Genomic DNA, 23,472 nt, shown 5'->3' on the forward strand with positions numbered 1-23,472 from the left:
GGCCACTTCCTTCACTTCCAGTAATCAAATGACTTTTGACTCCTTTATCTGCTCAGTCGGGCATAGACCAGGTTAGGAGCAGCAAAACTGCTGTTTCTCCTATTAAAGGGGGTTGGGGGTTGTTGGAATAGAGCCAAGGGAAGAAGACAGGAGCCTCTGTGGTTTCAGTCTCCTCACTGGGGTGTGTCGTGTATGTGAGACCAAGGGCATCTCACCAAGTCGCGCTTTAATTAGGGGTTACACTCAGCCCTAGCCCTGCTTTGCGCGCCAGAGTAGCATCCTACTTTGCCAGCTGGGTTCGCCTACATCTCCGCCTCCGCCCGCACCTTGGGAACCTCCCCGCTCGCTGAGCTCCCCTGAGCCGCAAGCCAGTCGCTCAGCCGCCGCGGGGCAGAGCCTGGGTTGGTCATCGTGCCCACTCCGTAGGGCAGAGCCCCTGCCTCTTCGCCCACACTGCTCCAGCCCCCCGGGACCGGCTGGAGCTGCCCGACCGGTTCCTTCCAGTTGCTGTGCGAGCGACGGTGGCAATGGCGTCGGAATCTCGCAGCGGATCCCCCAAATGAGCCCGCTGTCCCGACCCAGCCGGCACCGGTGGATCGGTGGGTGTAGTTTCGTCCGGCCCTGTCCAAACCCGCTTTTCTCAGGCGCGAGGGGCAGGCATGCACTAAGGAGTCGGCCGCAGACGAGCTGAGTGCGTGCGGCTGAGCTGCCGCCCAGTTGTTGCTGCGCGCGGAGAGGAGCCGAAGCGAGTCAAGCGGTGCCGGGGTCATCGGTGGGTGAGTGCCAAGATGGGCATCGGCCCCGCTCCCGGAGTAGGAGCGGCGAAGCCCTGGGGCAGATAAGATCCGGCGGTGGGCGTGCTCGGAGCTGCGGATGCCCGGGGGTGGGGGCGCGGCTCCGCTGGGTTACCCGCGAGGAAGCGCTCGCTTTCCGGGAAACGTTCAAGGGATCCCGCGGGCGCTGGATTGCAGAGCCGCCCACCAAGGGAGAGCGCGGATTCTACGCGACCGTTTCATTCGGAGGGGCGTTTCTCCAGTGCAGCTGGAACGGGGAAAGCCGCGCGAGGGGATACAGCTCCGGCAACCTTCCCATCCCGCCTTGGGGAAAGGCTGCTGGGCTTGACCGGAGTGCGTGGGGGCTTGGCTCTGAGAGAAGGGCAAATCTTTTTCAACAAAAAGGTGAGAGAAGACACGAATTATGCGCGCAAGCACACCGACGGTTTATGTCCTGTAAAATTATGTAGGTTCAGGTGTGCATGGATCCCATGCTTAGAAATATCTCACCTGCTCCCTTGTTCACCTTTCAAGCGAGAGCTGTATTTAACTTAGTTGCACAATTAACCCTCTTCTGGATCTGTGCATCGCAGTGAACCACAGAGTTAGCAAAGGGGCTGGGTTTGCAAAGCTACTCTCCCTCAAGAAAACCAGAGTTAGCGCTAATTATCTTACCGTGACTCTGCAAGTGGGGCCCCAGTTTCATCACTGACCTGGGTAGGCTGAATGTGTGAATGTAACACGTATTGAGACATAAATGCTTCTGTTTTCACAACTGCAGACAAATGTGAGCTGTGGATGGCTAGGTGTGAGACTGGAAATATCCCTCCTTCTCAATCCAGCTTACTTCACAGGTGTTGTCAAGAAAACAAGTCTAGCGTTAGGGTCTGGAATGAGTTTGAGGCAGCAACTCATAAAGAAGTGAACAGGGTTCTCTGTGCTTTAGTTTCGCCACTGGTTTGTTGCACCTAGGATTGTTCCTGGATTGTTAGGTGGCCAGGGAGGAGATCCATAGTTGCGTCCATGCAGTGGATTGGACGGTGTCTCTAACCTTCCCTTTCTAGAGAAAGTTGTCCAGACGAATCTAGATCCCTTTCAACCAAGTATCAGGCCAGACTTCAATGTGCGAATAACCTTGGTCATGCTTATTAATGGCCTGTAGAGGACCAGGGGTGGAAATTGTGCAATCAATATTGCACTTCTTGATCAAATACAGGACTACAACAATGGGTTTTGCCAGGGACCTGTAGCCAGCTCTCGCCTCCTTGAAATAAGCAGTTTCATCATTCACACAGCATGTGTGAATGTGTAAAGTAGCCTGCCAAAGTTTTTCCTTGCATTCGCACTGGAGAGACTTTAGCTCAAAACACGAGAAGTGTTGTATAACTTCACCAAAAATGGCTGATTATTAGAGTGGTTATTTGCCATATCTTCACTTTATGAAAACTATTTTAATAAATCCCGATACCTGATTGTTAATATGAAGCACTTCAAACTTAAACACAGAGAAGTGATCCAGATTTCAGAATTGTTATTGCAGTCAGACCAGAACAAATAAAAACACTCAATAAATATACAATTAAAAATCCTATAATAAAATAATAAATTACAGATAACATCTACAATAAAATCCAGTCTATCAATTATACATGGTCTAACTATACTAGAATCACAATCCATAAACTGTGTGGCCCGTAATCAGTTTATTACTAAAAGGGAAAGGACTAAGCAACGCAAAGGATCTGCACATTTGTTGTATAAAATAGCTATGGTGGGTTTGAAAAATGTGTGCTACAAATCCCCAATGCTGATTCACAGAATCTAGCCACCTGTGCTGTAATTTTGGACTGTTTGTGTTGGAACAGCGAAGATACCTAGCAATTATTGGAAATATGTTTTTTCAAATTTCTGTGTAAAAGAAACATCAAAGGAGTATGTGACCCACAGTCTCCACTTCAAGTGATCCAATGTGTAGAAGGGCTACCAGATATGTTGCAACATCAACAGGATAGTCACCGTTGAAGCCTCATACATTTTGTGTACGTTCAGGGTTTGATCACAATGCTGTGCCTGCCATCTTGCAGATTTTGACCATCTCCTTTGCCCATTTCCCTGATTAAGTGCTATACTAACAGAGCAGGTGTATACATCCAGTACAGCTAGTCCTTGACTTAACAACCACAATTGAGACCAAAATTTAAGGGAAACATTTGTGAAATGTGTTTTGTCCTGTTTTACAACTTTTCTTGCCACAGTTGTTAAGTAAACCACTTGCAGCTGTTAATTTAGTAACAGTTGTTAAGTGAATTTAGTTTCCCCACTGACTTTGCTTGTCAGAAGGTCGCAAAAAAGGAATCACATGACCTTGGGATAAAGCAGTGATCATAAACATGAACCAATTGCCAAGCGTCTGAATTTTGATCATGTGACTACAGGGATCCTGCAATGTTGCAGTTGGGAAATTGGTCATAAGTTCCTTTTTTCAGCACCGTTGTAACTTTGAACAGTCACTAAATGAACCGTTGTAAGTTGAAGACTACCTGTATATCGTCGTTTCAAGCTTAACAGAACCATTTCCGTATAAAATGAAGCTCCTGGGCTGAACAGTCTTCTCTAATCTGCTGACCAATATTCATATTATTGTAAAACCTCAGGACCAAATGGAGGAGGTGATGATGGTGTCTATTATTCTCAATTATCTGTTAAATAAAAAAAGACATCATTGGAAGGAATTACATCATGAGGCAGATGAACAGAAATGATTTTTAAAAATGCTATGGGAATGTCTGTTGCTTGTGAACTCTGTTGTATAGAGATTCATTTTTGAATGAACTAATAATAAATAGTTTTATTAAGTTTTTACTTTTATCTTCTTTTTAGTTTGGAAGCTGGGGTTGGGGGGATAACAGTTGTCTAGCTTTGTCTTGACCAGTCCAAGAAAGCAAAGATTTTCTGATTGGGAAAAAGGCTCATCTTCATGGTTTCTTTCTTTGCTATACTAGAAGTAAGCATGCCAAATCTCAAATCAGAACCTTCAAGAACTAACAACCTTGAGCGTTTCAAAGTTATCTAATCTTTTAACCAGACCAAACAACAACATCATAATCTAATCTAAATCTAGACCTCTTCTTTTTTTTTAGCATCCTGTAAAAGCTTATATTTAATTCTTGGTTTTTTGTTTTGCCAAATAAATTTAGTTATATCTTTCTGCCATTGTTTAAAAAAAGAACCTTTCATCAAAATTGATATAGTCTGAAATAAAAATAAATAAAAACAATTATGTTAAAATAGGGAGCGGAGATAAAGTTGCATTTAAATAGATAGGAAAAACTAGATTCGTCAATGATGGGAAGAATTTCAGTAATTAAGATGAATGTACCTGAGACCAGAAGGCAAATAGCACATGGAAGAACTGCAATGTCTGGCATAAATAATATCTGGAAGAATAAAGACATCAGCGTCACAGCCAAATGCAGATGAGTTAATTCAATATTTTTTTCCAATTGCTACTTATGGCTGCGAAACATGGACTCTGAAAAAGGTAGATAGGAGAAGGATGGATGCCTTTGAAGTGTGGTGCTCGAGTGACAATTGTGCATCCCATGGACTGCAAAAATAACAAAGAATCTCACCAAACATATCTGCCCCGTGCGGGCAGTTATGGGGAGTACGAGGTACTCCTATGTGACACCTCTCCTGCGCGAGCTGCACTGGCTCCCTGTAGTCTTCCGGGTGCGTTTCAAGGTGTTGATCACCATCTTTAAAGCGCTCCATGGCACAGGACCTAGTTACTTGCAGGATCGTATCCTGCCCCATACATCCCTGCGACCAATTCGCTCTCACAGAGAGGGACTCCTCTGGGTGCCGTCCACTAAGCAATGCCAGAGGGCGGCGCCGAGGGGTAGGGCCTTCTCAGTGATGGGCCCAGCCCTCTGGAATGACCTCCCCCCCGACATTAGGACAACTACCGATCCCCGCTCCTTCCGCACGAAACTCAAGACCCACCTGTTCCAACTAGCCGGCCTGGCTTGAATTATAACTACATTCTCTAATCCCCCTGGACAATTTTAAATTTTAAATTAATTCTGACTTTTTGGGTATTTTAATTGTTTTAATCTTACTGTGTTGTTTTAACTCATGATTATTTATTTATGTATTGTAAAATGTTTTTGTATATACCTCCTCCTCGTCATTTGTTTGTATATTGAATTGTACGCCGCCCCGAGTCCCTTTGTGGAGAGGGAGCGGCCTATAAATTGAATTAATAAAATAAATAAATAAAATATCACTTGAAACCAAGATCATCAAACAGAGGTTATCATACTTTGGTCATGTCTTGAGAGCTGACTCACTCAAAAAGTCAATCATAACCCTGATGATGATAACTACCTAGAATATTATTTTTATAGTTTCCCTCTTTGCAATTCACTGGCTGTGTTTCCATCATGCACCTAACCTCCAAATTATACAACTGCACTTTGGCTTCAAAATGTCTGTAAACCATTCCACTAGGTGTGAGCTTATAATGTATATTGCCATGGTTTATAGTGCTATGTGTTCCACAACAACTGTTAGTTGAATAAACCAAAATAACCATAGTGAAGTTGGTGGCATGGTAGTAAGGGTGATTTCCTCCAGTTGATTAACTTCAGAAGGAGCTACGTAAATCTGCTTTACTCTGCCCTTGGCTGCTAATGCCAATTTCTTGAACACAAAGCAGAAAATTTAGCTAGCCCTGGCGTTTATTATTTTTATCCTTTCCTAAAATACACTTCTGGATTGCAGAGTTTCTATTTAGAGCTCTGTTTAATGGTGTTAGGGGGGACATGGTAGCAGTGTTCCAGTATTTGAGGAGCTGCCACAAAGAAGAGGGTGTGTGTGTCAAATTATTCGCCAAAGCACCAGAGGGCAGAACAAGAAATAATGGTTGGAAACTAATTAAAGAGAGAAGCAACCTCGAATTAAGGAGAAACTTTCTAACATTGTGGACAATTGACCAATGGAACAGCTTGCCCCCAGAAATTGTGGGCGCTCCATCACTGGAGGTTTTTAAGAAGAGATTGGATAAAAACTTGTCTGAGATGGTATAGGTTCTCCTGCTTGAGCAGGGAGCTTGACTAGAAGACCACCAAGGTCCCTTCCAGCTCTGTTCTATTCTAATGCTTTAAAATATATACGATTGAGTAATTGGTTGATGAATAATTTTCAATCTCCTTTTTGCATGATTGTTTTTCTGAGTAGCCAGACTTTCTCAGGGCATAAAATCATGTTGTGTTCTGCAATTTATGATAAATATTAAATGCTTGTTCAGCAGCTTAGTTCATCATTGCTCCATTTCTTATATACCAGGGTTTCTCAACCTTTGCAGCTTGAAGATTTGTGGACATCAAATCAGAGAATTCATAGCTGTCAAAGCTGGCTGGAGAATTCTCGAAGTCTATACATCTTCAGGTTGCAAAGGTTGAGAAGCATTGTCTCCTATTGTTAGTTTGGATGAGAGTAGGACATTCTGGGTGGTTAGGAACTATTGAAATTCCTGGAGTTGAGCAGACAAGTCTGAAAGGGCAGAGATGCAGTTATGGAATGTATGGCCTTGGTGTAAATACCACATCTAGTTGTTACTCTGGACAAGACTTAACTGAAGCAGGAAAATAGTACCTTATTTTTCAGAGTATAACCTTTCTGCCCACCCCCCAAAGAGGATGAAAATTTGGGTGCATCTTATACACCAAATGTAGCCCCACCCACCCCCACCAAAAACGCGAGGCATGGAGGCAGCGATGGTCTGTGGCAATCCCTGTAGCCTGGAACAGCTGATTGGGGGTATTCCGGCAGTCCGATCCACCCGCCAATCAGCTGTGCTGAATCAGACTGCAATAAGTGCTAAAGCTGATGTGGCTGGTCAGAGTTTGCAGCAGTAATTACATTCAAAGCGCACACAAGTAACTGATTCAGCAGTATTCAAAATAATAATAATATGCAATACATTACCAAAAGCAGGTTTTCCAAGGTAGCAGTAAATACACGCAAAACACAAGCAGTTTCACTTTTAATTCTCGGCTGAGCCAGGCTTCTTCCTGTCTCCTTGTTGCTCACACAGCAAATTTCAGAGTCCAAATAGCTCTAATTGGTTGACTTAGTAGCTTTGTCTATTCATTGGCTGCCCTTGTTACCATGTGTCAGCTGAATACCATGGATGCTAGTAGGCAGAGGCAGAATTTTTCTTCTTCTTAATTTTCCTCTCCAAAAACTAAGGTGAGTCTTATACTCCAGAGCGTCTTATACTCTGAAAAATATGGTATTTCCAACCCGAATGGCAAATGAAGGGATAGTTTACTTTCTTTTAAAAGTTTGTGTGCCTCTCTAGTGTCTTAGAAACTGTGCAGCATCATTTGACATTTTCGGGAGGTGCCTTAATATTGCTTAATAATTTTTTGTTTCTTTTTGCACAGTGTTATTCAAGGGAAGCTTTTATGAATAATAACTGATTTTATTCCTATTAGTAAAATTATAATCCTGATGTGTTGGTAACTGACTACAAGGCAAACTAGTTTTCAATGCAAACTTCTTCTGAAGTCGATTTAAGGGTCATCATTCCTCCCTTGTCTGTAGTCCTTGACCACAATTGAGACTAGAATTTCCATTGCCAAGCAAGTAGCCCAGATTTAAGTGAGTAGCCCAGGTTTTACTATCTTTTTTGCCATTATTGTTATGTGAATAACTGCAGCTGTTGTTAAGTGGATTATGTGGTTGTTAAGCGAATCCAGCTTCCACCACTAACTTTGCATGTTTCATTCAAGCCAGCTGAGAAGTTCTCAAATGGCAATTACAGGATCCCAGGATGCTGCAACCATCATAAATGCATGCTAATTGCCAAGTGCCTGAATTTTGATCATGTGACTAGGGATGCTGTGATGGTTGTAAGTAACTTTTTTTCAGTGCTGTTGTAACTTTGAATGGTCACTAAACAAATGAATGTAAGTTGAGGGTTACTTGTACTCTGTTTTAATTGACTAATTATGGGGCATTTCATAATTTAAAAAGAATCAGTTTTCAACTTGTAAGACAATTATTTTTGGATGTCCTTATGTGCATTCTTCTAAAGAGGATTTCCAACAAAAATCTTAGTGCTTAACTGGGAAACAGCAAAGTCACAGCAAACCATTTAAAAATATGTAAAACCAATTTTATTAATACAAATTAAAATAGTATTAAAACGCTCTGATATTAAAACATTTACTTAAAACTGTTCAAACTCATGAATTAACAATTATGTACTTCCACAATATGCTATGTTAAATATGTAGTCTTTAACAGGTTAACAGAGTTGAAAGGGACCTTATAGGTCAACTAGCCCCCACCCCCACCCAAGCAGGAGACCCTATACCATTTCTGACAGATGGCAGTCTAGTCTCTTCCAGGGATGAAGCTCCCACAACTTCTGAAGGCAACTTCTGTTCCACTGGTTGATTGTTCTCACTGTCTGAAAATTTATCCTTATTTCTAGGTTGAAGTTTCCATCCATTATTTCTTGTCTGGTCTTCGGGTGCTTTCGCAAATAGCTTTTCCCCCTCCTACAATCATCTTCAATTAGGAATGTACGAAATGTAACAGAAGAAAACAACCAGTTTGGGACAAAATGGAAACAATAGACTATAATGTTTTTGGTGACCTTCAATTCTACTTGTCTTTCTTCTAAATAAAGATAAAATGTTAGGCTGTAATACGATGAAGTCCGAAACCATTTGTGTGCTGAAAAGTAGAAAGCACTTATAAACCTTTTGCTTCTTTTGACAAGATGAAGTATATCTATGCTCTCCTTGCTTTGACAGGTTTCATTTGGATTAATCAGTTTGGAGCAAAAGGACATGACTGAAATATCTTTTCAGAGGAAATGTTACCAGCTTGGCTGTTAGCAACTCCAAAAGTGAGGTCAGTAGATATTATTTGCTTACATTTTGAATTTGACAAATCATTGTTGAAATAATCTGGGAGCATTTATCAACATGCTCCATTTTAAGGTATAGCCCAGTGACCATAGTGTGATGCAATAAAATATGTGTTTGTGTATAAGATTTATCACTTTCTATGTATCAGCAGATGTCAGTTCCATCTCTGGATTTGGAAGTTAAGCAGGCTCAACCCTGGCTAGTATTTGAATGGGAGACTGACAGAAAGTTGAAAAGCTATTCCAGAAGAAGGTGATGCCACATCACTGCACCAACTGCCTCCAGAAACTTTTTTTTTGTATATAAAGTTTTTTATTTTTTCATTTTCATAGCATATAATCACATGTATATTATTACATAGCCAACATTATATTATATTATTAAATGTTTACATCAATTCATCTTACCATCAACTCCCAAAAACAATTATTGGCTCTTCTGCTCTCCATACGCCATCTTTGTACCTTATCCATCACTTTTTTCTCTCTCTCTCCTTTCCCTCCCTACCTCCTTTCTTCCCTCTGTCATCCTTCTCTACTCTTCCTTGTCACTCCTCACCTCTCGTTGGTCATAGCTGCTCAAAATATATTAATTGGAACAAGCTTGCATACAGCCAAAACCCGGGTATGTTTCTTCTTCGCCTCCTGCTTTTCCAAGTTCTGATTTACAGCAGTTGGTTAATTAGAATTTCCCACGCAGGCAAAATTAGGTTATCAATGAGGAGATAGTGCTTTTTTATTGATCTTTCTCCCTTGTTGCATTCCATCTCTCATTAATTGGGATTGCTTAAGATATGTTAGTTAAAAGACACTTGGACGAAATAAATCTTCATGCTCCTAGACTCCTTTAAAAACACAATCTTTTCAAGTCGGAAGCCAAATTTAGAGTTAGTATTTGAGTGGGTTTGTCACTTCTCTGCTTTCTCCCTTTCTGTCTGAATTGTTTCAAACAAATGGCTTTTTTTGGAGGGGGGGTAGTGTTTCAACCCTCCATTTTCCTTTTCTTTCTTTCTTTTTGAAAAAATCCCAGTCTGACCATCAATATTATTTATGCTCTCAAGATTCTTTGCCTTTTCCAAGTTTGATTTATGACTGTGGGTTAGATGAATTTTCTTACTGGTCTTTCATCTCTTCCTCACATTCCTGTTCATTTGCTTTGGCTGGAAGTCAGCTTCTTGTGCAGCATGTTGCCAAGCTGCTGCCCCTACTCTGATTCAGAGGGCAAATCTCCAACCTGCGAGAGATCTGTTGCCTCCCCCTGGGTCTGATGAGATGCTGCCCCTTCTTTGCCCCCCCCCTCCAGGGGGGTTCCGATCTAAAAAAGATCTCGGAGATGGTTTGACAGACAGGGTTCATGTGAGACTCTTGAGAGCCCACACACTCCTACGTCTGTCCAGCTGGAGAACTCGCCAATCGAAACTGCCTCCAGAAACTTTTGATTGGGGTTGGTTGCCATGAAAACTACATCATCTTGAAGTTACCAAGTTTGATTTGAAAGAATTTTACCACAGTTTGGAAATTCTGCTGACAAATCCACAATCCATTGCACTGATTTTTCAGCTGCATTGTAGTTCACTATGGAGACTTGGAGACTTGGGGAGGCACAGATTTTTATTTATAAAATTATTATCCCACCTTTTATTACTTTAATTGCCATTCTCATAATTGGTAAATGTTGCACCTGTAAATGTAGATCCAAGGCTGATGATTGGTTAATCCCAGACTGCACTTTTAATGATGAAAAAATGTTAAGAGTGGAACACTTACACTAAATTTTAGTTTGTACAACAACCTAGTGTAATGGGCACAGATCTTTTCCAATATGCTTCCTGCTAAAATACCAAGATATTTAAGATTTCATAGGATATTATATCCATTATGGGATGGGGATCTGCTGATTTCCAGGAATGAGATGACACTTGTTAAGCAGTTTTTTTCTCTTTTTATTAATCAGATTCCTATGAAGAGCTCAGAGAAAAGCATTTTGAAGTATATGCCCAGCAAAGCTCATCTCATCTCAAGGGTGTTATTCACCTCTCTTCTGCCTCTGTCTATGAATTTGGTCAGCCATGGCTAGAGAAGTTTATTTATTGCTGCTTTTATTGTTCTGTGGGAGGACAATTTCTGAACGGCAGCCTTTGCCTCAAACGCCTTCTGAAACACTAGATTTTGGGTATGTTCCCCACAAGATATACAACACCAACGCTTACTATGAGCCCGGAATAATAGGGATTTTGTTCCACATTGTACACGCTTTCATCTGCATAGTTCAGCCCAATTACTTCCCTCAAGGTAGGTATATATTAAATATTAATTTGGCTTTGAAAAATCAAAAGAAATCCTATCTGAGATGGCAGTTTTGCAAAGCAGTGTAGTTTGAGTTTATGTTTTGAGAGAAACTCACTGTGCCAAATCAACAGAAGGGAGGAATGATTTTCTTGTGAATAGTTTTGGGGTAGTGTGTGTGTGTGTGTGTGTGTGTGTGTGTGTGTAAGTATGTAAGTATGTATGTATGTATATGTATGTGTGTTTTGCTAAATAATCAGAAAGAAGAGTAGTGGAAAAGGTTTTAGAAGAATAAGCCATCTGGCCCTTTCCCCCAGAACAAAAATTGTGTTTTGAGGCAAGATGGTTGTGAATCAAAAGTTAACTTGTTCCTCTTTGAGGGATCTGATTTCTGAATAATCTTACTCTCTGATTATTTATTTGTTAAATTTATTTGCCACCTCTCTCACTGTGGGGCTACTCTAGGAGGTTATTTTTGTTTTACTAGATAAAATAATAATTGGGATGGCAGAATATTCCCAAAGTGAAGAATCTGGAAATGTCACATAGATGAAATGCGGGATGTAATTTCTCTCCCTAGATATTTATAGAGGACATAGGGAATGGCCTTGAAGGACAGGAGAAAGAGCCACTACTAAGTTAGTGATCAGATAAGTGGGGCTTGTATACCTGTCCATTTCTTAAAGTGGACATTCAATACTGAATATGCCATATTGTGTATTCATGGGTATTCCATCTTGTGATAAAAAAAATTCCTGGTTATGTATTAATTGATGCTAAAGTAGTTACATCATTTGTTTCTGTCATTCTACACTGAAAGAGAGATGGCCAATTTGGCATTAGGTTAATCACACAAGACAGTCTGTATATCTGTGAGTTGTTTAAGTACAATAATATTGTACTGACAATATTATTAGTTACAGTTTTAAAGCAGTAGCTGTACTGTTATACAGTTTTCAATAGGACACAACCTTTATTAAAACAATTAATTGCCTGGCAATGAGAAGCTAACAAGAGTATCTAGAAAGAGGTTGAGAGGTGAAATATGCATTAGGACGCAAAGTGTACTTTTACATAATTTTAAGAGACATTGGTAACATCATATAAAGGTGGAATTTGTACCATGGATCCCCTAGAAAGTTATGAAAAAAAACATGGATGTTTACTTATTGGAGGCCTGGAATGTCTTTGGGTCAATATTATTTTGGAAGAATTGAGATTTTTATAGGGGTCTTGTTTCATTGGTACACTGGTACAGATGGTATCAAGCAGTTTTGGCCTCTAAATATAGTAATTACCTCTTCCAATTAGCAACCTGTATTGTTGCCTTGAAAATAGCATCTGATCAGGTAGCTGTCCTTTTTATAGCAATCCTTAATTGTTTACTGAGTCATTGTGTCATATAAGCTCAGCTTTGATGCGATCACACCTTAATATAACTCATAAGGGAAGAAAAATATACTTGTTCTTAAACTTTATGGTGTTAACATTTGCTAGGACCAAATGCTAGGAAGGAAAAAAGTGAAGCCTGTTTTAATGTGTCTCCTATTGCAAAAAAAATAAAATAAAAATACAGCTGTCTCTTATAATGTTCTCTAAATTCAGATTTTTCAGGAATTGCAGTTGCCCTAGAGTAGGCAACCAAACTTGGTTGATGAGATGAAGGATCTAGAATTTCTGTTTTGGGGGCTCTTTTAAAAAGGACACATGACTGATCATGCTGAGGAAATGAACTCTAAGATATTAAAAAGTGGGTCAGGTCAGCTATGAGAACACCTCATTTGAACTCTTTTCTTAATCTGTTACAAATCCTCCCCAGATGGTGACCTAGAAGACAAGCTCAAGTGAGCTATAATAAGGCAGGTTAATGAGGATGCAAACATCTAAGTAGAGTTAGTCATGTTTTCTGGAAAGTGCAGAGAATTTTTCAGGTGTTTTGTATTTATACAATAATAATACAATAGCAGAGTTGGAAGGGACCTTGGAAGTCTTCTAGTCCAACCCCCTGCCTAGGCAGGAAACCCTATACCATTTCAGACAAATGGCTATCCAACATCTTCTTAAAGACTTCCAGTGTTGGGGCATTCACAACTTCTGGAGGCAACTTCTGTTCCACTGATTAATTGTTCTAACTGTCAGGACGTTTCTCCTCAGTTCTAAGTTGCTTCTCTCCTTGATTAGTTTCCAATCCATTGCTTCTTGTTCTACCCTCAGGTGCCTTGGAAAATAGTTTGACTCCCTCTTCTTTGTGGCAACCCCTGAGATATTGGAATACTGCTATCATGTCTCCCCTAGCCCTTCTTTCTATTAAACTAGACATACCCAGTTCCTGTAACCGTTCCATCTGTTCTTTAAAATTAAGGGGAAAGCTTTTATCTTGCTTATTTAGGTGTCTTTGGCAATAAAATGGGGGAATGCTAACGATAGTTTGGCTTCCCAGGAAAGTCAAATACTTATTTGAAGGCAGGGTTTCCCCTCTTATCTAATCCTTATATCTGAAAGCCATCGCTACAAAATTAAGATATGTCAAGGACATTAATGACCAGGGTGATCCCAATCAGCTTGGAGTAGCTATTATCCATTTGCTTGATGCAACAGAGTTATCTGTATTCTCCCACAAATGAAAATTGTTGAAAATCCTCAGGATGCAGAAAAACTATCACGGCAAGGAAAAGAACACTATCTGAGCTTTTTCTCTATTTAGTAGTTTTCCATATTTGGGATATTCTTTGAATGAAACATGGTAGAATCGTGTGAGTTACAGTACATGTGAGTTTTATGTGCCACCTGTCTTCATTCAAATATCTTTAGACAGACCTTTTTTGGATCCAAGAATAGTCAACGCATATATTTATATGCATATATGTTCATGTATGGTGCATTTGTAAATCAGGAAGGGGGAACTTTGGGGGCTGGTGAATTCTACTGGAAATTTTCTGACTGTCATAACAGTCCTAAAACTGTTTTATTCTTGTTTATTCACAAAATGAATGCCACAGTGGGCAGTATAAGTCCCAAGACATACTTTGAGTAAAAGGAAAATGGTGGGTTCTTGGGCACTCTCTGAGCTTGGTTGTTTTCATTATCAGATTAGGCAATATCATTATTGGTAATTAAACATTTGGAGTAAAACAAATTCAAAGAACACCAGTCGTTCAACCCTGAGCTACATATATTCTTTACTGGAAAGAAAACTGACCTAACTCCCCTTGTCTCTATCATTCTCAAGTTGTTCTTTGCCACCCTTTGCCACAGGTTGTAAAGTTGTATGTTTTACATTTGTGTATCGTAGGTTGATGGGGGCACACCCAAACAATGCATTCTTTATAAACATGCTTGCCATCTTTATTATCCAAAAACGTTTTTGGTGGCTGCTGAGGACCACAGCCATTCATTGAATTGGAGAAATGCTACAGCTTTGCTTTGCAACAAGCTCGTTTCCCTTCTTGCCAAATAAGATGACTAAGTTATAATAAATTATATACTGTGATATATATATATAAATATATTATATATATATTGTGCTATATTGTGCTGTGCTGTGTGTGTGTGTGATCTGTGTCTGTTTCTCTGTGTCTTTACCAAGACCAGCTGACAGTGTAAAAAGGACATTTTGCCTTCAGGCTGAATGATTGTTGCATTGGTTAATTTTTATATTTAATTTTTAAATATATTGTGCGACTTTGTTTATCTTAGGATACTTGCCACACACATATGGAGCATAGTATGCTTTATTTTGGTGTGAATGTTTTAGTTTGACCTGCTTCTCAGCAGGATGAATTTGATTTAAATCAAGTCGAACTGAATATATCTGGTGATTCTATATTAAAAAAAAAACAAATAGTCTTTTGCAGCTCATTCATTTTCATCTTCATTGTCTTGTTTGTTTATGAACTGGAAAAGAAAAACAAGCTTTCCTGCTTTATCAGGCCCCAGATGATTTCTCAATTTAGAGTGAACAAGTCCAAAGGAATATTCTTTCAACGACAGCAGAAGAGGCCACTGCGGTTAAAATTGAAATCATTACTTCAACACTTTCTGAATTCAAGTGCTTAAGTAACTTTCACCAGTTCACTGGTGAAACTTTCTTTAAAATCTCATCGGCAAACATATATTTTTTGAATGGTTCTCCCTTAGCTCTGAAGTTCATTATAGTTGGCACAAGATATCAATGATTGCTGGATACCTATGTCATGGCTAACTCCTCTTCTTCAGCATTTAAGGTTTGACCCTGGTACTGGATATTGACCGTGTTTGTGAGAAAATGTGCTGCAGACAGTGTTTGTCCCATTCACTTTTTTAAAATCTTGTAATTTCTGCCTGTCAGTGTGTAGTTCTGTTTTTAAGTGCTCACTTCCTTTGAAATTTCAACAGCATCAGCAATGAAACAATTATTTTTCTGGATTTTGTTTTATAGCTTCAAAAACGGGTTTCAGGAGGCTCAGCATATATTCAACATTTCTCTTCAGCCCAGTGTTGAGGATTTTGGCTGCAATAGTGCCTTCTATTTTTTTTTCAATTTTGCTCACAAATGGTCATCAGAATAGGCCAGTTTTTTATATATTGTTCAAAACAGTCCACTACAGAGTTCCATCTAACATCTTGTGGGAGTATTAGCTTGCTTCCACCCATTATTTTCAGAGCTGATGCTGCAAAATGATTGTTACAGAAGTATTCAGCAATTTAAACATTACTCTTTATTTCTGTGACACAGAAATCTTGGCTAGGAGGTGCATCAAATATGTGCTACAACCATATATTATTACCTTGGTACAGTGGTGTAGCGTGGGTTGTCAGCACCCGGGGCAAGGCAAGTAATTTGCGCCCCCTAAGCCGTGGATTTTAGCACTCGAGTCTCTTCCACTAGATTAGTTAAAGAAACCCTTACCCCCTAAGCACATGTATTGTTTGTTATGAAAATACTGATGTAATTAAAGTAAAATGCATCTAAATACAAGTTTATTTTCAAACACTTTATTGAGTGCGAACATGCATTACACATTCTCCACACTTTCAGCAGGTCTATGAATACAAATCTACAAATGTAGTAACCTAGCATGGGCCATGCTATTATATGTCGTCTCACAACCATCGTAAACGACAAAAAATATCAAGAACAAAAACTAAACATCAAAATGGAACCATACCCTGGAGATGATCCAAGACTGGGCTAGATGGAGCCAACTTCCTCAATCCTGTACCTCTAATTGTAATTCTTTAATAGAAGTGCAAGATATCAATCTGTATATACAGATTAATTTAAATTCGACTGCTTTTAATTAGCGCAAATTTTTCAACAACGGAATTGAAATCTACATTAAAGTCTCTCTCAATGGACAGTATTGCTAGATTACTCAGTCTTTCTTGGCTCATTGTAGATCTCTGATATGTTTTAATTAGTTTAAGTTTTGAGAAACTTCTTTCACAACTCGCTATAGAAACAGTGATAGTAAGAAAGATTCTTAATGTGACAACAAAGTTAGTTAAACTTTCTTGCAGCTTCCACTTATACACCCAGCGAAGCAAATCTAAAGCTGACCGCTGCTAGAAGGATAACTGGCTTCTAAAAGCCAACATTGTGGAATGAACTAACATGTCTCTGTCCATATCTAAATTGTGGCATATTTAAATATAATCCTATATTTTAAATATAGTTATGAGTGAACAGGATTTTTAAGTGTTTAATTGGTAGCCAATATGTAAATTAGAATTTACTTTCAAATAATAACCAAAGAATATATAATACTGAGAAGGTGACATAGACAAAGAAAATTGCATGACCATAACAGGATGAAAAAAAAGGAATAGCATGGCCATCTTTGCATATTGAGACTAATCTTGGGGCCCAACGTAACTTTTTATCAAGCAGACATCTTTCTTAAATTGGTTTTTAATGCCTTGGGACCTATAGATGGATATAGGTTATGCACATCTGACAAATTATGCTTTATTTATTTTTATGTACCATTGTGGGATTCACTTTTTCAAGCATGGGTAATAAAATGCTTCAAATAAGTACAAAACCTGATATATTTATTACCATTGTATGTAGTTAATATTTTTCAGTGTCACCGCTGGAAAATACAGATTAATGTTTCTAGCCACTTTTCCCTTTTAAGTTACTTCTAATTACTCCTTTTGCAGGATTAATCAATATTGATATACAAAAAAGTAGTAATAGTACAAAAATAGTAACAACTAACATCAGATAAAGTATTTCTGTAGTATTAGAATCCATGTTTATTTACAGCCATGCTGCCTGAACTGTTCTATGACCCATGTTCTGTAATGCTTATCCCTACAGGGTAGCTATAGCTCACTTGTGAAATTAAGAGTTGAGATAGCAAAGAACAGCCTGTCTGCAGTTGCTTACCCATCCTTTCTTTCTGGAAGACAATTTTTTAAGAATAGGGAGTGATGAATTATCCAGAAAAAGAAGTATTTTTTAACTTACTTGCATTCTTTTTATATAGTGTAAAGGAGAAAAAAAATGAATTAGAAACAAACTGCCCAGAGAGAACACGTACACAAGACAATACTGTCTTTTTATATTTCATCCTGGCTTTATTTGGGCCTGTGAAACTTTAATCCCAAACAGCACAAACAATCATTTCTGCCATGTCATCTTCTTTCTGTGAACAGCAAAGGGGTCCAAACTTGATCAATTTTTCTAAATGGTAAAAGAATGAGTAAAGATATATAAGAAAGTTAGGGGTATCATTTTATACAAAACACACTAGCTTTGGAGATTCTGCCATCAGGGATTGAATTGAGCAAGTGTACTTTTTATTGTAAAGTCCTAGAGGAAGAGGAAAGAGAGGAAAAATTATGAGCAAGAAACATGGTAGGGATCTCATTGAATGAATAACAAAAAGTAATACACTGACTTTTTCTAACCTGAAATCCATAAGGCATCTTTTAGCATGATCAGCCATCTGAGAGGTTTTCAATAAGCATCCAATACTGGATGAATCAGTGATAATATATCTGGGCTTCAAAAAACCATATAACCACTAGATAGCAGCAGTGACGGCAAAAAAAAAACCTACTCTTTTTTTTTGCTGTTAGTAGTTGTTCGGTTTTTTGAGCTTTGGTAAAATGCTATTGCAGCACTAAGTGTGATTTAACCAGCTCATATTGAGTATTGCCCAACCAGAAAGCAAGGAACTAACTAGATACCAAAGTGAAAATGCATATAAACAATCTGAAATGTAGTAATTGTTCTTTATAATCATCAATTGAAAATGCTGGTATTTTGGTGTGCAGGGAAGATCAAAAGAAGCAATTCCTATTCCACTGCCCTTTATTCCTCTCAGAATGGAATACCAAAGGAGGAGCAGCCTTCAGTCATATGGGCATGTGCAAATTTTCTACCTGTTGACACACCTCTCTTTGTAAGATGCTTGCTGGAAAGTCAGACTCCAGAGGAAGTGTGTAGGAAATAAGAGGAAACAGCTTTGAAGAATAACTCTATTCTTCTGTTTGTTTCCCTGCTTTTTACACAATACTGAGGAAAGGACAAGGCTCATCTAGCCTAGCTCCTATTCATATGGAGAAAAGGAAATGGAACAACATTGAAAATCTGGTGCCTCCTTCCTACCATGCTACTCCATCACAGAAAGTACATGATCAACTATTTTGGCCCAACACATTTCTGCCGTCTTCTGTTCCTTAAGGTGGGGCAGTCAGAAGTGGAGAATGGTTCGAAATCGGCTGTTTTTATTTATTCCTGGATGGTCCCATCTTAGCACAACCAGGGGCGGGATTCAATTGTACCCATCAGGCACCCTTTCGCTGTCTTTTATGGCTTAACCTTCCAACCCGCGCCTCAAGTTCTTCGCCTCGATTGGTTCAGCTCTCCGGTTCTCTGGAAGGCCTGCACACGTATATTGTACTCTCACTCTCTCTCTCTCTCTCTCTCTCTCTCTCTCTCTCTCTCTCTCTCTCTCTCACACACACACACACACACGTTAAATACATAAATAAATACATACCTCACTGCCCTCCCTTCCCTGCTGGAGTGTTTGGGCACGGAAAGTGTGTCCGCAAGAGAAAGCTAGGGCGAGCCCCCTTCGTTTACAACCCAAGTTGCGGGAGCCCGAGTTTTTTTGCGCGTAAGTGTGTGCTGGAAGGAGAGATAGACAGAAAGAGAAGGAAAGAAAAAGGGAGAGCGCGGCCAGGAAAACCGGGGGGGGGAGAGAGAGAGAGAGAGAGAGAGAGAGAGAGAGAGACTCTCAGCGAGCAACTCCTGACAGAGTCTAGCTCGACAGCGCGTCTGAGACTCTTCAACTGGGAGAGCATGAGAACGCGAAAGCAGTAACAGCCCTTCTCGGCTCCACCAGCCGCTTCTCTTCGCCAGCTGCAAGCGCCCGACTATCACCGGGAGAGAAAAGGCGGGGAGGGGATTCTGGAGGGGCCACATTCCCTGAATCCAGTTTCACTCTTTCTCTCTCCCTTCCCCAACCCCAACCTCCTCTCTCTCCCCCTCCTCCCCTCCCCGCCTCGCTCTCCCCTCCTTTCATTCTTCCTCTCGCTTCCCCTCTCTCCTTTCCTCCGCGCCCCCCCCAGATTTTGCGCCCGGTGCGGCCGGCCCCCCCTGGACCCCCCACGCTACGCCACTGCCTTGATAGTTTCCTGACGTTGTTCTAAATTTCTTCTCATTTTTGGACACATTTGCTGGTGACCAAACTGTGTACTTGACATTTGATTTTTTTTCTGCATGTTATAACTTTTGCTGCTACTTCTAAGTATGCTACTTTGTGCATTTCCTGAAGTATCAATTGTTTCTGCAAGGAATACATTCCCTTCTTCTGTTGTTACACAAGCACATACAATAGGATCATTGTGGACATTACTCCACCTATTAAGACTTAGGTTATCAACTTTACCTTCTAGATTTGTTGCACATTGCATAATTTCTTCATCATATACTTTATCCAGAAGTTTCCCTGCAACATCTAATCATCTTGGTGGACTGTATCCTAGTCTCAGTGACTGAAGCATATTAACATGTGGGTTCTCCTTTGCGCTGCTTGGAGAATCCAAAGCATGGGTGTAACTTTGTCTGCCGATGACTGAGTTAGAAGTTTTGGCCATGCCTCGCTGCCTCCTCTGCTTTCAGTTTCTTAACTCAGTCTGAGCCCGAAAGACTTGTCCTAATTCTCTCTCAATCATCGAGCAGATTAGAAGTTAGACATCATATTCACAGCATTTGGATTCTTCAAGCAGTCAAATATATTCAGCAACAGGTTGGGAGCCGCAACACCGCTTTGTGTCTTGGCTTCCTTTCAAAGTGCCGTCTACCATTGCGACTGTACATCCTCCACTTGACATCCCGGCGTGTGAATGCATCCTCTGCTTGACATCGCGGAGAGAACAGCAAAGCCATCGGCTCTTTGCACCAATTATAGACCTCGCAAGGTCCGTGGAGCATCGACATTACCTGAGCAGTGAGTGGGCCCAGCAGTGGTTTGCGCCAGCTGTTTCTTTAGACTGCTGCCATTTTGGATCATCAGAGTGGCCATTTTACGCGAACACACCAGAAAGGCGCCAAAACAGCGAGGACAGTTCTGGCATTCGCCTGGCCTCATTGTGCATCTCCCCAAGGCAAGCACTGCTCCCCAAGGCAAGTGCTGCTCATCTGAGGACATCTTTCGCAAGGTCACTGTCCGAGAATTCGATCACACTCTGTTGATCCTCAGCCATAGTTTCCATATCTGAAATGGCTGGCCCAAGGGAGGTGGTGAGTCTTCCGCTTGAAGCTAACTTCATTGCCCGTAGCAACATGGCCGATTGCGATGCAGGGAAATCTTCTAGGCCAGAGATGTCATCTAGCCATCAGGAGAGACCAAGTTCCAAGGAGGCCAGAACAGGTTCTAAAATGCCATCTAAAGGCACCTCCACTAAGGGTGTTTCATCTAACAAATCTTCCAAGGCTGATGACAGAGAGGCCATAAGGCGCCATAAGGCACTGGAGAAACAATTTGCAAAGGCACAGAAAGCTTCACGGGGGGGAGGCTACCCTTTCACAGCAGGTTTCCACCTCTCCCCAATGAGCTGAAGGCTCCCAGATTTGGATACCTGAGGACACTGCTGACCCTCAGATGCTCCAGCCTGCCTGTTTTTAGGAGAACTTCATACCCTTTGCCTGCCTAGCTGTACCAGGGGAAGAGTTGGATGACATGCCGCAAGAACGTGGGCCCTCGGCGACCTTCTCACCAACCGCAGCTGGTCTCCATGCAGCAGAGAATCAGGGTTCGGGCTTGACTCAGGAGTTGCAAGATTACATCTCGGAGGCCATTGTCCCAGGAGTAGAGGCAGCATTCCAATGTAGGAAACTTCTCATCCCTAATCAAGTAGGAAATTTCCTCCATTGGAAGACATGCCTCTAGGGAGGAGGAGGATCTGATACCCTTGCAGGAAACCCATTCCCCTGGGCCCTATGGACATAGTGAGGATTCAACTAGAGGGGGAGGGGGGATTGCTGATCAGGGTTTATTGGAGGAGAGGGTTTGACCCCAGATAGACCTGCCTTCACTGGTCTTTTCAAACAGGCGCTTTTTAAATCCCTTCTTCATAAAGCAATATTAGCTAGACTTTAGTGGTAGGTTCTGGATCCCATTGCAACTGGTACGGTGTAACGGGGCCGGGCATCCATGACATGAAAGTATGCAGTGCACACATTCATACTTACCACCTGCGACGCTCCAGCTGCTCGGCGGAGCATTGCACAGGCGCAGTATGCTCCTTGAATTTGTGCGGAAGCCCCGAAAACCTCAAATACCAATAAGGAGTGCAGGTGGGCGGGTGGGCCCTCCGGAGCACCGTACCGGAATGGTAACGTCACGGGCATTAGCTTCTAATATCACCTCGCACAGACTCTCATAGCTCCATCACTGGCAGGCTGACATGAGGTCCAAATGGCATCTAGGTGTCAGCACCCTTCAAGGGAAACAATCTATTTGGGGAGTCCCTGGACCCAATCTTAGTGGAAACGAAGGACAAGAAGAAGGTCATGCTTTTCAGCTATAGGGGTGCAGACAGCCCTTGGTCATAGACAGCCCTTTCACCCTGCTGACTCTGGGTTCCCTGCCCCACAGTTTCAGCAACCTTACTCCCAAGGGTTTGACCAGTCCCAGGACAGGCGCGCCAAGAGGCCTTTCCGACGGTCTGGCAACAGACCTTTCCATAGGTCTAAGTGACTTCCAGCACGACATGCCCATTGGTGGTTGTTTGCAGTCCTACATCAGGCAGTGGGAATCCACCACCACAGATGTGTGGGGTCTACAAACTGTGAGGCTGGGACTCACTCTAGAATTTCTGTCCCCCCCCCCCTCTGCAGCATTTTGTCAGCTGCCCCAGACTCAGGAACTCCTCCAAAGAGGAGCTCATGATAGTCAAAATCCAACATCTAATAGGGATCAGGGCAATCGAACAGGTCCCAGAAGGGCAGGAAGGTCAAGGCTTTTACTCAATCCTCTTTCTGGTTCTGAAGAACTCGGGGTGGTGGTGGTGGAGATCCATATTAGATCTCAAACACCTCATTGCCCATGTGGCATACAAGCATTTCAAAATGCAGCCCCTCAATTCCATCCTGTGTGTGAAGTTCCCAGAAGATGACCTAATTAATTTACGAGCCTCGAGACAAAGTTCAAAAGAAATCCATTCATTTATTAAGATCAACATTCTGACATGTTCTTCTGCGGAGCCGAAACTGATTACCGCTTAATTGCATTTGAACTTTACTCCTGGGTCCCCTCCCCTCTGTCTGTGTCATAAATCACATTCACCAACAAGATTGTAGAAATATGAGATATGACTCTGGCTGAAGGTATGCATGGAATCCTCCCTCCAATGCCAACCTGGTAATAGTCATGGCAACACTTTACAAGTTGACATCCGGCTCCCCTCACTTCCTGAAAGCAACCTGTGTGACACAGAAACAATTTGAATACAGATATATAATTTAGGGATGTGTTCCTTCCCCAGGGGAGGGGGCCTCTGCAGCCTGGAGGGCTTTTCTGGACATGGTGGTGGTCCATTTGGGGCTTCTTTCTGGTTATGCCATGGGCGGTGGGCTTGGCCTTGGTTTGGGGGCTGGGGTTGGGCATGCAGCTTCCATGTGGCCCATCCCCCCGCATCTGTAGCATTTCAGCGGACTTCGAGGGAGGGCTGGTCTCAGGGCCTGCTGAGGTGCTGTGGTTCCCCGTCAGCTGGGTGGTTTCAGGTCAGGTTGACCTCTCTCTTTTGTGTTTGGTTGCTTTCTCGTCGTTGGCGCACAGCCTGCTGTCGACTTTTGTTGCTACTCGGAACCACTCAGAGAGTTGATTTGGGATGTCGCAATATGCGGTTACCTGGGCAATTTGCTTGTCCAGGCTTGTTCTGAAAAAATGCACCAGCAGCCGCTCTGGTAAAGGGGGTAGCCTTCCTATTACCCTCCTAAATTCATGGATGTGCTCTTTGATG

At 41.5% G+C, this 23,472-nt stretch overlaps 1 protein-coding gene across 5 annotated transcripts in view; it reads left to right on the plus strand.

The window, feature by feature from the left end:
* The first annotated feature begins 734 nt into the window (after window positions 1-734).
* Window positions 735-23,472, plus strand: part of PROM1 (prominin 1) — a 121,041-nt gene continuing 98,303 nt past the window's right edge. For 4 of the 5 annotated variants that reach the window (XM_081959411.1, XM_081959414.1, XM_081959415.1 and 1 more), the window contains exons 1-3: window positions 971-1,178; window positions 8,606-8,705; window positions 10,676-11,013. In XM_081959411.1, coding sequence (XP_081815537.1) covers window positions 10,791-11,013 — 223 coding nt within the window. In that variant the 5' untranslated portion in view covers window positions 971-1,178; window positions 8,606-8,705; window positions 10,676-10,790. Of the gene's footprint in view, window positions 777-970; window positions 1,179-8,605; window positions 8,706-10,675; window positions 11,014-23,472 lie in introns of those variants that run through there. The other variant, XM_081959412.1, reaches the window with a different exon arrangement.

Source organism: Natrix helvetica (assembly GCF_964273705.1).
Source record: "Natrix helvetica genome assembly, chromosome: 7".
NCBI classification, from domain to species: domain Eukaryota; kingdom Metazoa; phylum Chordata; class Lepidosauria; order Squamata; family Natricidae; genus Natrix; species Natrix helvetica.